This window comes from Monodelphis domestica, chromosome 4, assembly GCF_027887165.1.
Source record: "Monodelphis domestica isolate mMonDom1 chromosome 4, mMonDom1.pri, whole genome shotgun sequence".
Lineage (NCBI taxonomy): Eukaryota > Metazoa > Chordata > Mammalia > Didelphimorphia > Didelphidae > Monodelphis > Monodelphis domestica.
The window spans coordinates 436,446,922-436,460,066 of record NC_077230.1 but is presented as its reverse complement, the minus strand read 5'-3'; the positions used below and the strand labels follow the sequence as shown (position 1 = coordinate 436,460,066).

The 13,145-nt window shown below is 42.0% G+C and overlaps 1 protein-coding gene across 2 annotated transcripts; it reads left to right on the top strand.

Annotated features, from left to right (window-relative positions):
• Positions 1 to 3,122: 3,122 nt before the first annotated feature.
• On the top strand, positions 3,123 to 12,524 carry LOC100619802 (zinc finger protein 420-like). Of its 2 annotated transcripts, XM_007492309.3 has the most exons (5): positions 3,123 to 3,237; positions 4,012 to 4,136; positions 6,419 to 6,545; positions 7,882 to 7,977; positions 8,826 to 12,524. In XM_007492309.3, exons 2-5 carry the CDS (start codon positions 4,104 to 4,106, stop codon positions 10,994 to 10,996), a joined length of 2,427 nt encoding a protein of 808 aa, XP_007492371.2. In that variant the 5' UTR covers positions 3,123 to 3,237; positions 4,012 to 4,103; the 3' UTR covers positions 10,997 to 12,524. The 2 variants fall into 2 exon arrangements, with proteins under 2 accessions (XP_007492371.2, XP_016277860.2); XM_016422374.2 differs by lacking the exon at positions 3,123 to 3,237 and having other exon boundaries at positions 3,399 to 4,136.
• Positions 12,525 to 13,145: the final 621 nt, after the last annotated feature.

The following is a 13,145-nucleotide window of genomic DNA, read 5'->3' as shown; positions in this document are numbered from 1 at the left end:
TATGATTACCTACTATGTATTCCTGTGATGAAGACTCTTTTAGAGACCGAGTGCCCAAACTGCAATTCAAAACCTACTTATTTATTGCAAAGTGCCAATACAACAATTGAACCTGAATACTGAGGTTTTAATTTAGAAAAAAACTACTCCAACATTAACATCTTTTGTCTTAAAAGAAAAACACAATAACAAAACTTGTAGTGATACAAAGGAGTTTTTATTGAAAGGTAAAAGTTTGCATTTTGGCATGCTTTTGAACTAAAGTGGGGCACTTCCTAAAATGATTCTGGACACCCCAAAATTCAATTATAGGAACCATTATTTATTGATTAATAAAGAATCTACCAGCTGGGACAGACTTCCCTAGTGGAAGCTGCATCAGACTGACATAGGATAGTTTAGTAGTAGTAGTAGTCTCTCAGTAACCGAGGATGACGATTGTCTTTGTGCGTTTTCATCTATGATAGATGAGTGTGCACAAAGACACTTGTGCATGAAGGAGATTTAAGTGGAAAAGTCGATGCACAGAAACAGACCCACTCTCTCAACGTTGGAAGTCTGGGTCCAGTGGCATGAAAAGTCGTTACACCTGGAGACTTCCTCAGCTGTATTGGATGGCCGTGTTGTCTTTTGTGCTCCAACACGCCCTAGGCACTCCACAGTGCTTTGCTGTGTCGCCCTCTCAGCCGTTGAACCTTCTTATTGGTTTCTTCCATCTGTTCAGCCAAAGCAGTTTTCACATGCTGGGTAAGCAAAGCCCTGGTTCACCAGGGGTCGACGACGACCCGATGGCTACTCTCACAAGGTTTAGGTTACAAAATACACAGTTATTTCCTTTTACATACAGGTTCTTATTTGACAATCAAACAAACCTTATATGTGTGGTCAGAGACAATACTTAGGTTATTCAAGGGTTGTTAATTTTTACTTAATTGTACTTAATTAACTTATCCCTAGTTAGCTAAGTGTTATCTTGCATTCCATCTATGGAATAGTCAGTACACTTTCTGTCCTCATAGAATAAACATTCCTTCTCTGTGTCAGGCTGGCTATTAATCACAGTTAGACAATTTTCAAATTCCCTGAAACCATTATGTATCACAAGGTCTCATCAAACAAACCTCTAACCATGAGTTTTTGTGCTCAATAAAATCTGTCAAACATTTCACATTTAACTGACAGTTACCACAATGCATTAAATTACATTTGCTCCCTGTCAAAAGCATTAGCAATCCTCCCAAGTTGTACACATCAACCCTCAGAATTAATCTTAAGTGATAAAACAGGACCCTGAGGCAAAACAAAACAGGACTCTAGGGTGTCAACATGGAATCTAGAAACCCCAAACTGATGGGACTAAGCATATGCTAAGGACCCTCTTTGTCTTAGGTAGTCTCCCCTATTGAATCGGAGCCTCTTTCCCAAGAAGAACCACACCTGGGCAGGAATCATCCTTTAGTGGCCATTGGAAGCAGCCCCTTCCCTTACACCCTTGCCTCTAGCTGTGATTCCTTTCCCAAGCTTGATTGTTTCCTGTCAGTGTAGTTTGAACCCTCCCATTTTCTTTGTAGCTATAGTGGGATGTCCATCATCTTTCCCTGTCCCTGGATTTCCCCCAAATGGTAAGAGGTTCCCCACATTCTTTTGTTCCTTGGAATCGTCATCTATCTTGGTGCCACTCCCAGGGGTCAGTGACCAGAGCGTCCAGAGTTCAGTCCTCGGACTCTGTGCAGTGTGACGCGCAGCTCTGTGTCGAGGCCTCCTCGCGCTGAACCCCTTTTACCCTTGATTAAAGAGTGATTTTGACTACTTCGTAGTTCTGTGTTTTTTTTCCAGTTAACAGGCCCAAACAGAACCTTCAAGCAAAGAGACTCCTAGAGTAAAATGGGCCCTGGGGCAAAACAAAGCAGGACTCTAGAGAAACAGAACTAACCTACAGAACAGAGCAGATGGTTCCAAAGGCAGCTTAAATTTTGTCTGAGATGCCAAATAGCAGAACCAGAGGCAGGCTCTGGAGAAGGCACCATTCGCTTCCTTGGACTTCTGATCCGTTCCCTCCCTGGAGTTGGAAACTGCATACCCTCCAAGTCCACGATCAGAAACACCCCCGAAGGGGATAAGGGTTCGAGTGTCCTTCATAGGCCACCCCTCTCTTCCCCACCCCCATTCCAGGGGAGGGCAGGCCATGCCCAGCCCAGGCCTGTGTATTCTCTCCTCTTGAGCCCAGGAGCCCTGCAGACAGACACACAGACACCCCCAGACTGTCCTCTGTCCATCAGGGCTCAGTGGCTGTTGCTGCTGCCTTCTGTAGCCTCCTCGAGGGCAGGAGGGGTTCCTGGGCCTCCCCCAGGCCTCTGAAGGGTCTTTGGGCCTCTGGGCTGGGGCGGTGCTAAAGGAGACCCTCCCCAGCTGGCCCAGAGGCCCAGGAAGCCCAGAGGAAGCAGCTCTGTTTCCCCCCCAGACCCTCTGTGGACCAGCTTCCCCACAGCCCTGGCTCAGGCTCTTATTGTCTGGATCTCACCATGGGGGAAACTGAGGCAAAGGCTGGGAAGGGCCTTGGCCAGGCTCCCCCAGATGGGCAGTGTCTGAGGCCAGGTTTGAGCCCAGATCTTGGGGGTTCCAGGCCCAAGAGAGCAGCCCCGAGTCACCTGATTCCGCCACCTGGGGAGAGGGTTGGCCCCTCCTTGGGGGAGCCCCTGGGCTACCCCCAGAGCAGAAGGTGCAGCAGAATATTCAGAGAGATCCCTGGAGGAGGGGGGCCCTTGGGGCTGGGCCTGGGCCCTGCAGGATCAGCTACTGCCTTGTGCCTCAGTTTCCTTCTCTTGTCAGACAGAGGGCATCCTAGCACACTCTCCTCCGGTCCTGGGGGAGGGTGGATCCATTCACTGCAGCCAATCAATAGACACTTATTAGACACCTGCTGTGTGCCAGGCTCTAGTCTGAGGTAGCCTCCCCTCTAAAGAAGAAGCAGTAGGGCAGGGCGGGAGGGGAAGTGGGGGGAGGGGAGAAGGCTGCGGCCCCCCACATTGGGGGACAATTGGTGTATAACTCCTCCCCCACCGGCCCAGAATGGACTCCATTTCCCAGAATGCCTGTTTCCGGACTTCCTCCTAGTCTTGTCTCCTCCCACAGGTGACAGGCTCAAGGCATGCTGGGAATCGCCTATGGTCCCTCTTAGTTCCTGGAGGGTCCTCTATTTTTCTCTCTTTTGTTACTCCCGGAGCTTTGATTTGCTCGGTGAGAGGGGGAGGAGGAGGGAGTCCACGCGCAGGCGCGGCCCCGGCTCCCTGGTCTGGCGGAGACTTTGTGCTCTAAGTCCTGGGGAGCGGGAAGAGCCCGGTGGACCAGTTCCGGGTGCTGAGCTTGGGGATAGCGGGGAGTGTGCGCATGTGCAACACGGGAGGTGGGGAAGGGGCTGTGTGGCGGGGTTTAAGTGTGGGTGTCTGTGGGTCACTTTTAAGGACCTCAGAACGGGACCAACACGGAAGCGTCAGTGTCAGGCCCGGACGGCTCCGTCTGAGCCAGGAGCCTTGGCGAGGCTTTGCCCTCCGCCAGAGGAGAGAATGTCCCTCCCGGCGCCCCCTACCCGCCCCCTCCCCGGGCCGGAATCTAGAGCCAGAAGGCATCTGGGGGCGGGGGAGGCATTCAAAAGGTGGGGGGAGGGGCCGATAAATCTAAGTCCGGTGTCTGGGGCATGCCGGTACCCACGTGCCATGGAAGGGGCCTCGATCTTGGGCACCGAAGACATGCCAACACCCACGTGATGCCGGTCTCCCCTTCCAGTGTACCTCTTCCCATTCCCCAGTAACCCCTCCCCCAAGGAGTCTCCCTCAATTCAGCCAGTGTAGTTTCTGAATGGAATGAAGCCAAAGATGGCAGCAGGGAGTGGGGGGGCTTCTTTCTGGCCAGTCCAAGGCCCTTCCTAGCCTGAAGTTCCCTGTTCTCCCCGATGGGGAAGAGTCTCCCTTGAGGCCTGGGAACCCCTCTGAGCCCTCCCCCTCTCTCCTCCAGGCTGACAGAGAGGAAGCCTCCCCCCTCCTCCCAGGGCTGCCACCCCCTGAAGCACCCCAGGGTGGCCCCGCAGAGAGCCCGCAGCCAGAGGAATGGCCCCCGGGACCCCAAGGTCCCTCTCCCAGGTGAGTGCAGCCCCTCCCCAGGCCAGGCTGGAATCCAGCAGAACTCAGAACTGTGTCTGTGCCAGGCCTCCAGGATCGCTGTCACTGCTTGTCCTAAGGGAGCTCCAGGGTCAGCCATCCACTGTGTTCTGGGGTTTCCTGGCCTGAATTCCAGCTGCCCAGATTCTAGCCAGACAGGCCCAGGCGCTGCCATTCCTTCATTCACCCTCCAGTGTGACCCCCTCCCTCAGCGGGGATGGCCAGGTGTCCCCCAACTCCAGGGATGGCCCAGGGACAGGCTGTGCTCCTAATCTCCAGGCCCTGGGCTTTAATGGGTCACTGAGACCTGTCTGGGAGGCTTCTGGAGGAGTTTCGGGTGAGATCAGGTAAGGCACAGACAAGAAAATGAGCATTTTTACCGGAAGGAAAGTTCTGGGCTTATTGTTTTTTGATGTGCTGTGAGGTCATTAGCTTCTCATTGCCCAATTCTTATTTTTAAAAGACTGGATTTCTTCCATTGCCTTTTGATCCTTCTTTTCCATTTGAGTTCATTCTTTTCATGACACTCTTTTCTCCATTGGATTTTTTGGCCTCTTTTTCCAGTAGCTCAGTTCTGGGTTCTTTTCAACACCTTATTCTTCATTAGATTTTTGTTGTTCTTTTTCAAGTTGACCAATTTTTCTTTTTAAGCAGTTATTTTCTTTTCCCCATTTTTCTTCGATCTGTCTTATTTAAGTTTTACAAATTTTTTCAGTTCTTCCAGAGCATGAGACCAATTCCCTGTTTATTATTTGTTTTTCTTTGCTTTTTTTAGGTTTTTCTTGTAGTAGCTTGGATCTGGTCTTCCTGTTTTGGTTCCACTCTTTACTCTTTTTCACCATAGAACTTTTCAAGAATTATATGCTTTTTCTGTTGTTTACTCATTTTCTCAGGCCTTTTGACTTTTGGGGAATTTGGTAAGCTTCTTATGACTTTTCTCTCTTCTGGTTTACAGCATTAGGCAAGGTCGTGTGATCTAATGTGACCAGGGAGTTAATTAAGGCTTCATTGTAGCTAGAGGCTCAGTTTTGAGATTGCCTACCAGTTGGACTATTGATCATCATAGGGGCCTGGAACTTGAAAAGGTGGATCTGAGATGTTTTGCTGGTGAGGTCCTCCTTGTGGGATCCTGAAGTTAGCCTATGCCCTAAAGTAGAACCTAGAGTGGTAGGTGGGTGGTTGACCAGCACTCCTGTGTACAGTTTTGCTTCTAGTTCCCCCTTGCCCCTTAAAAATGGACTCACTCTGCCTATCCTTTCGAATAATGTGCAATAGGAGAGTCCCAGGACTCTTGTCTTGCTGTTGGATTTGGATTTTTAACTTTTTGAAGCACTTTGTTTTATTTTTTAAACCCGTACCTTTGGTCTTAGAATCAATACTGTGTATTAGTTCTAAGGCAGAAGAGTGATAAGCTTTAGACCATAGATGTTAAGTGAATTTCCCAGGGTTACACAACATCAAACTGTGTTTGATGCCAGATTGGAACCTAGAACCTTCTCTAGACTTGGTTTTCAATCACCTGAGCCACCCAGCCGCCCTCTTTTTGACTCACTTTTTAAGGATTGGTATGGAGGGATAGTTAGAGAGGTTTGGGCTTTTGCTGCTACTAAGCTGCCATGTTCACTCTGCCCCTTTCCCCAAATTCTCAATATAATGCGAGACTGTACTTCTTCACTTAGCTAGAATCAGAGTCTGATCCTATATAACTATGGAATTCTCTTTATAGGCCTTTTTAAAATTATTATCTATTATCTTTCTTTCATGTAGATAATAATATCTTATCCTTTTAGGAAACATAAATTTAGAATTTCTTTTCCTTTGTTTTCTCCTCATTAATGACTAGTAATATTTTCCCCCATTGAAAACCCAGTAACTTCTTCAAAAAAAATTTTCTCACCAGATAAATTCTAAAACTTGTGATAAAGAGGAATTTCAGATCACCTCACTTTCTCCTCGACAGACTCTGCCACCTCATTCAGAGAGCACTTATCACCTCCCAGATTACATTGGGAAAAGCATTTCTCAGTAAGACACCTCTCCAGGTTTCATTCTTCACACCATGATTCTCACTTCAGACCCCAAATTCCACTGTCAATATTCCATTGGGCTATGAATGACTGGTCTCTAGTATTGGCTCTACTTCTCTCCAAGGTTATTAATTTGTCGTTAATCCTTGTAAGTTTCAGTTTCCTCCAGTCAATTGAGGGTTGTACTAGATGAATTCTGACAGTTCTACTCCAAATTTCATGATTTTCCTCATTTAGGGGTTAATGAACTTTAAGGATGTGGCTGTGGATTTCTCCCAGGAGGAGTGGTGCCTGTTGGACCATTCTCAGAAAGAGCTGTACCTGGAGGTCATGTTGGAGAATGTGCAGAACCTACTCTCCGTGGGTAAGATACATTTCCTCTGTTAATTCTGAATCTCCTCTTAAGGGATTGTCTTCATTCCAAGCTAAATGTAAAGGACTTTGAGCCTTCGTCAATGCTTAAAAAAAACAAGTTATGATCTCAGTCAAAGCTAAAGGAAAAATAGATCTAATTAAAAGAGATAAGGATGGTAATTACATCTTGATAAAAGATTGTATAGCTATTGAGGCAATATTAGTACTTAACATTTGTGGGCCAAATACTGTAACCTCCAGATGTTTAAGGTAGAAACTACAGGAATATAAAGAGGAAATTGACAATAAAACTATACTTCCCCTATTAAAAAAATTTTTAAAAACAAATTAGCCAAAAAAATAAACAAAAATGAGTAAAGGAAGTGAATGAATTTTTAGCAAATTCACATTTAATATGTATCTGGAGAAAATTCAATGGAATGAAAAAGGAACATACCTTCTTTTTAGTAACTCATGGAGCAAAGGAGAAATTAACCATCTACCTGGTTATAAAAAGTGTCCAACCCAATGCCAAAAGCAGAAATAATAATTGAGATCTGTTCAGATCATAATGTAATAAAAAGTATAATCAATGAGAATTAATGGAAAGACATTAAAACTGTATTGGAAACTAAATCTTATTCTCCAAAAGAGGACACTCAACAAACATATAATAGAAACACTGATTTTTTTTAAGACAATGACAATCTGGAGACAGCATATCAAAAATTATGTCATATAGCCAAATCGTTACTTAAGGGAAATTTTATATATTTGACTTCTTATGTAGAATAAGTAGAAAAAAAGAAGATAAATGAATTAGGTATGTAACTAAAATGATGAGAAAAAGAACAAACTAACAATCTTTAAGAAGACACATAATTGGAAATCCAGAAAATCATCTTAGAAATTAATGAAATTGAAAATAAGAGAATTGTTAAACTAATAAATAAGACTGAGAGTTGGTTTTCTGCAGGGAAAAAACCCAACAAAATAAATAAAGCATTGGTTAATTTCATTTAAAAAAGAAAGAAGAGAATGAAATGACCAGTATCAAAGTTGAAAAGGCCAATTTCATTGACAGTGAAGAATTACAGCATTACGAGTTATTATCTGACAATGTAAGTGAAATGGATAAATATTTACAACAATATAAATTGCCCAGATTAACAAAGGAAAAAATAGCAAACTTAAATTAGCCCATCTCAGGAAAAAGAAAGTGAAGAAGCCATCAACACATCAGAGAATCCCTAAATGGAAATGGAGTAAGCCAGCAAGGCCTACAGGATGGTTTCAGTTGTGTTTTATTTCTCTCTCCTGATCCCTTCCTTCTTTTTTCTGTTCAGGGCTTCTAGTTCCTAGAGAAGATATTGTCTCCTGTTTTCAGCAAGGGGAAGCACCATGGCTGTTAGAGCAAAGAGGCCCAAGGAGCTCCTGTCCAGGTGAGTGAATTGAAAGCAGATGTATGAGGGCTGTTATCCCAATAGACTTTTATCAGTTGTAGTAAAGAGAGTGCTAGACTTGGAGGCTGGCAGACCAACCTTGAATTATGCTATTCATTTCCTGAGAGATGGATGATGGACTCAGTATAGAGTATAAGACATGAGATATGGCAGATCCTGAAATAACATGAATATGAAGTATATATGCACTAAATGGCATAATATCTTTGCATTTGTAGAGAAAAGAAGAAAACTTATGTTCCACTTTGAAAATTACTGCATGAGAGTTAAAAATGTTGGAATTGTTTCTCTATTTAGGATATAAAATTTACCAAGGATGATCATGTGATAGTACCACCAAAATGATAACAAAATATCTGAAAAGTTACTTGAGATTGATAAAATTATAAAAATAGACTCAAGTGATTTTCAAACTAAAGACATAAAGGCCAATGGAGTATGACTGTCTAGTACTGTGGACAGTGCATGCGTAGACACAGGGTTTCAGTTGTAATTTAGCTGGAAGCAAATTGTTTAGGTCACTCCATTATTTACTCATGACATGGGTTGTGAGGTATGATGAGAATCTTGGGTCTGCCTGTATCATTAGTGAGTTTCCATTGTTATTGTATGTGAAAGTCTTTCTGAAATCACTCATCTTGCAGTTATGACCTAATGTTATATCCAAAGACTCTTTCTGCTTCTTTTAAGTTTGAAAACTCCTTTTTGATTGGGGAAATAAAATAAAAATTAGTTTATTTTCTGCCATCAGAGGAAAGAACTTATATTTCTGTGTGAGTATGTATCTTTCTTCCTTCTATGTTCCTATCATTTTTAATTTTTTTCAGAGGCAGAAACTAATTTTGAAGTGAAGAAGATATCTTCCAAGCTAAGCCATTTTGTGGAAGGATCTGGCCTCCAAAGGTACATGAATCAGGGTCTCTCTGACTTCATTTTGAAAGATATTTGTGACTCTACTATCAAAGATAATAAAAATCCAAAGAGTTACTATGAATTTGATAAAACTGCAGAGAAATTCAGTCAATATTCAGTCCTAAATCAGTCTACCAAATTGACTTCAGGAAATGACTGTTGTCAGGTTAGTAAATATAGCAAAGGCTTTCTTGAAGAAATAGGACTTGTTCAGTCACCAGAGAATACTCCTGAAATTCTCATGTATCTAGGTAAACTTGGTGGAATGGCCTTTGACTCATGTTCAGACCTCATTAGAAATTCAAAAAGTAAACATGTAGAGATGGTTTTTGTGAATAATAAAGATGGGAGACCTTTTAGTCAGAAGTATGAGCTTGGTTCACATCAAATAATACTCTGTGGAGAGAGACCTTATGAATGTAAACATTGCGGAAAGATTTTCACCCGGAGTGGCCATCTTGCTGCACATGAGAGAATCCACACTGGAGAGAGACCTTATGAATGTAAACAATGTGGAAAGGCTTTCACTCAGAGGCACCATCTTGCTAGACATCAAAGAATCCACAGTGTTAAGAAAGCTCATGAATGTAAACATTGTGGAAAGATTTTCACTCGGAGATGCCATCTTTCAGCACATGAGAGAATCCACAGTGGAGAGAAACGTTTTGAATGTAAACACTGTGGAAAGGCTTTTACTTGGAGTGGCCATCTTGCTATACATCAGAGAACGCACAGTGCTGAGAAAGCTCATAAATGTAAACATTGCGGAAAGATTTTCACCCGGAGTGGCCATCTTGCTGCACATGAGAGAATCCACACTGGAGAGAAACCTTTTGAATGTAAACAATGTGGAAAGACTTTTATACGGAGGGGCTCTTTTGCTATGCATCAGAGAATCCACAGTGCAGAGAAACGTTATGAATGTAAAGACTGTGGAAAGGCTTTTACACAGAGTGGCAGTCTTGTTGCACATCAGAGAAAACACACTGGAGAGAAACCTCATGAATGTAAACACTGTGGAAAGGTTTTCACTTGGAGTGGCCATCTTACTGCACATCAGAGAATCCACAGTGGGGAGAAAGGTCATGAATGTAAACATTGTGGAAAGATTTTCACAAAGAGGGGAAATCTTGCTGTACATGAGAGATTCCACACAGGAGAGAAACCTTTTGAATGTAAACAGTGTGGAAAGACTTTTATACAGAGGGCCTCTCTTGGTGCACATCAGAGAATCCACACTGGAGAGAAACCTTATGAATGTAAACACTGTGGGAAGGCTTTCACATGGAAGAAAGATATTGTTGCACATCAGAGAATCCACAGTAGAGAGAAACCTTATGAATGCAAACTCTGTGGAAAGGCTTTCACACAGAGGGACCATTTTGCTGCACATCAGGGAGTCCACACTGGAGAGAAACCTTATGAGTGTAAACACTGTGGAAAGGCTTTTACATTAGGGAGCATTCTTGCTGCACATCAGAGAATCCACACTGCAGAGAAACCTCATAAATGTAAACACTGTGGTAAGGGTTTTCTGTGGCAGAGTGATCTTGTTGTACATCAGAGAATCCACACTGGAGAGAAACCTTTTGGATGTAAACACTGTGGAAAGGCTTTCACAAGTAGATCTGCTCTTTCTCGCCATCAGAGAAAACACCCAGGAGAGAAATGTTATGAATGTAAACACTGTGGAAAAGCATTTACATTTAGGAGCATTCTTGCTGCACATCAGAGAATCCACACTGAAGAGAAACGTTTTGAATGTAAACAATGTGGAAAGGCTTTCACAAGTAGATCTTCTCTTTATCGCCATCAGAGAAAACACACTGAAGAGAAACCTTTTGAATGTAAACAATGTGGAAAGACTTTCACACAGAGGAGCTCTCTTGCTAGACACCAGAGAATCCACACTGGAGAGAAACCTTATGAATGTAAACAATGTGGAAAGGCTTTCACTTTCAGTCACATTCTTGCTAGACACCAGATAATCCATACTGGAGAGAAACCTTTTGAATGTAAACAGTGTGGAAAGGCTTTCACACGCAGGGGCTCTCTTGCTGTACATCAGAGGAACCACACAAGATAAATTTCATGCATGTAAATAGTGTGGAAAGGCTTTCACAGAGAGGATTTGTCTGGCTAAATATCAAAGTATCCACATTGTAGAGAAACTTTATGGATGCAATCAGTTCTAATTCCCTTTCCCAATAAACTTCACAGTTGCTTCATATCATAAAATCTTCATGGAGGAAAACCTAGTGAATGAGGAGTCTGAGCTTATATATATATATAAAAGCAGCTTTGCTGCTTTTAAATTCTCTTAAGAGCATCCATACTAGAGAGAAACTTTGAGAATATGATCAACGTAGTAAGGCATTCAGTCATCACTCATCTCTTATTATTTCCAACATAGAATTCCTTTTGAATGCAAATCTTATTACTGTCTTGAATGAAGAAAGACATTGAAATGAATAGTCCAGAGCTTGTTCGGTATGAGAAATATCTTCTGAACGGACTAGTTCCAGATGGATTCCCTGTAAGCAAGCTTTCAGCCAGAGATCATCTCTTGCTTCATTTTAGTGCAACCATGTAGCCTTTCCTAGTTTATAATTTGAAGGCGAAGTTAAGATTTATAAAGAAAATTGTGGTAGTTTTTATTTAGATAGCATAAATTTGGGTTAGTCAGATCAGGAATTTGTTCATTGGAAAATGACATATTCTCATAAACTTAAGTCAGTTCATAATATATTTGTGAAATGAGGCCTTTGCCGGACACACTTGCTATGAAAGTTTTTAAAAAAAAATTTTTTTAGTCAATTTAGAACATGATTCCTTCATTAATAAATCTCTTAAAATATAATATTTTTATTATTGAGATTTAATTTTAACTTTTACACCACTCACTTCCTGTTGTTACATGCTGACATAGGATATAAATTGCGTGGAATTTTGTGTTTAATGCTCTTTTCCTTCCTGTTGGCAGCTTTGCTGGAGTGGGATTTTTGAGCAGGTAGAAAACTTGGTCACATGGTTGTATTTTGGCAGATAATAAACTTTAAAAATATAATTCTTCAAGTATTCAACATTAATTTTAACTCTTACAACAGCAAACCACAAGGTGAGCTTTCCATGCCTCTCCTGCCCTGTGACACAATGCTGAGAATTCAGGATCGAAAGTGCACAGAGAATGAATCTTACTTTCATTACTGACATAGAGTCATGATTACTTCTTGATTCTTACTGATTATTATCTCTTATACACAGCTTTTCAATCTGCTAATACCTGGGGCTATCTCATAAATTACAGTTATATTTTAATATTCTAATAAACTCTTTATAATCTAATGAATTAAATTTCTCCTTATATACCCCCCTTTGATCCAAAGTTGGACATGTGCAACAATGGGCCAACACTAAACACTGAGAGCACATTATGGATGATGGGTGGTCCAGAAGTGGCACTCTCCTCCTGAGATGCACAGATGACAATGGAAGGGGAAGAAGAGGGGAAGGGGCAAACGCATAGCATTCAATTATAAAAAATATATAGGTAAGGCCAAGATTTATAAGATCTTCAAGGGGAAGAGCTGTTCCCCCCTTTTAACAATGCAAAATGAGAGGAAAGAAGAAAAGGAAAAGTGATTAAGAGTATTGGGCTGTACTTCTAAAAAATTCTAGATATTGAGGAATGATTTGCCTCTTAGGGTTAAAACTTGGGGGAAGAAATCTGTTTGCATTTCCAGGTCACAAGCATCAGATGTACATGATTACAAATGTGCCAGATGCAAAGCTAACACAAGAAGGCTTTCTCCTGGGTCTTGGGCAGCATCTATGGTATTTGGCTTCTTGTGAAAAGTAAGGAGCATAAAAACTGCTGGGAAAATTGGAGGACAGTGTGGGAAAGATTAGGTTTAGATCAACACCTCACACCCTACACCAAGATAAATTCAAAATGGGTGAATGACTTGAACATAAAGAAGGAAACTATAAGAAAATTAGGCGAACACAGAATAGCACACATGTCAGACCTTTGAGAAGGGAAAGACTTCAAAACCAAGCAAGACTTAAAAGAGTTACAAAATGCAAAATAAGTTATCTGGAATACATCAAATTAAAAAGTTTTTGTACAAACAAAACCAATGTAACCAAAATCAGAAGGGTAGCAACAAATTGGGAAACAATCTTCATAAAAACCTCTGACAAAGGTTTAATTGCTCAAATTTACAAAGAACTAA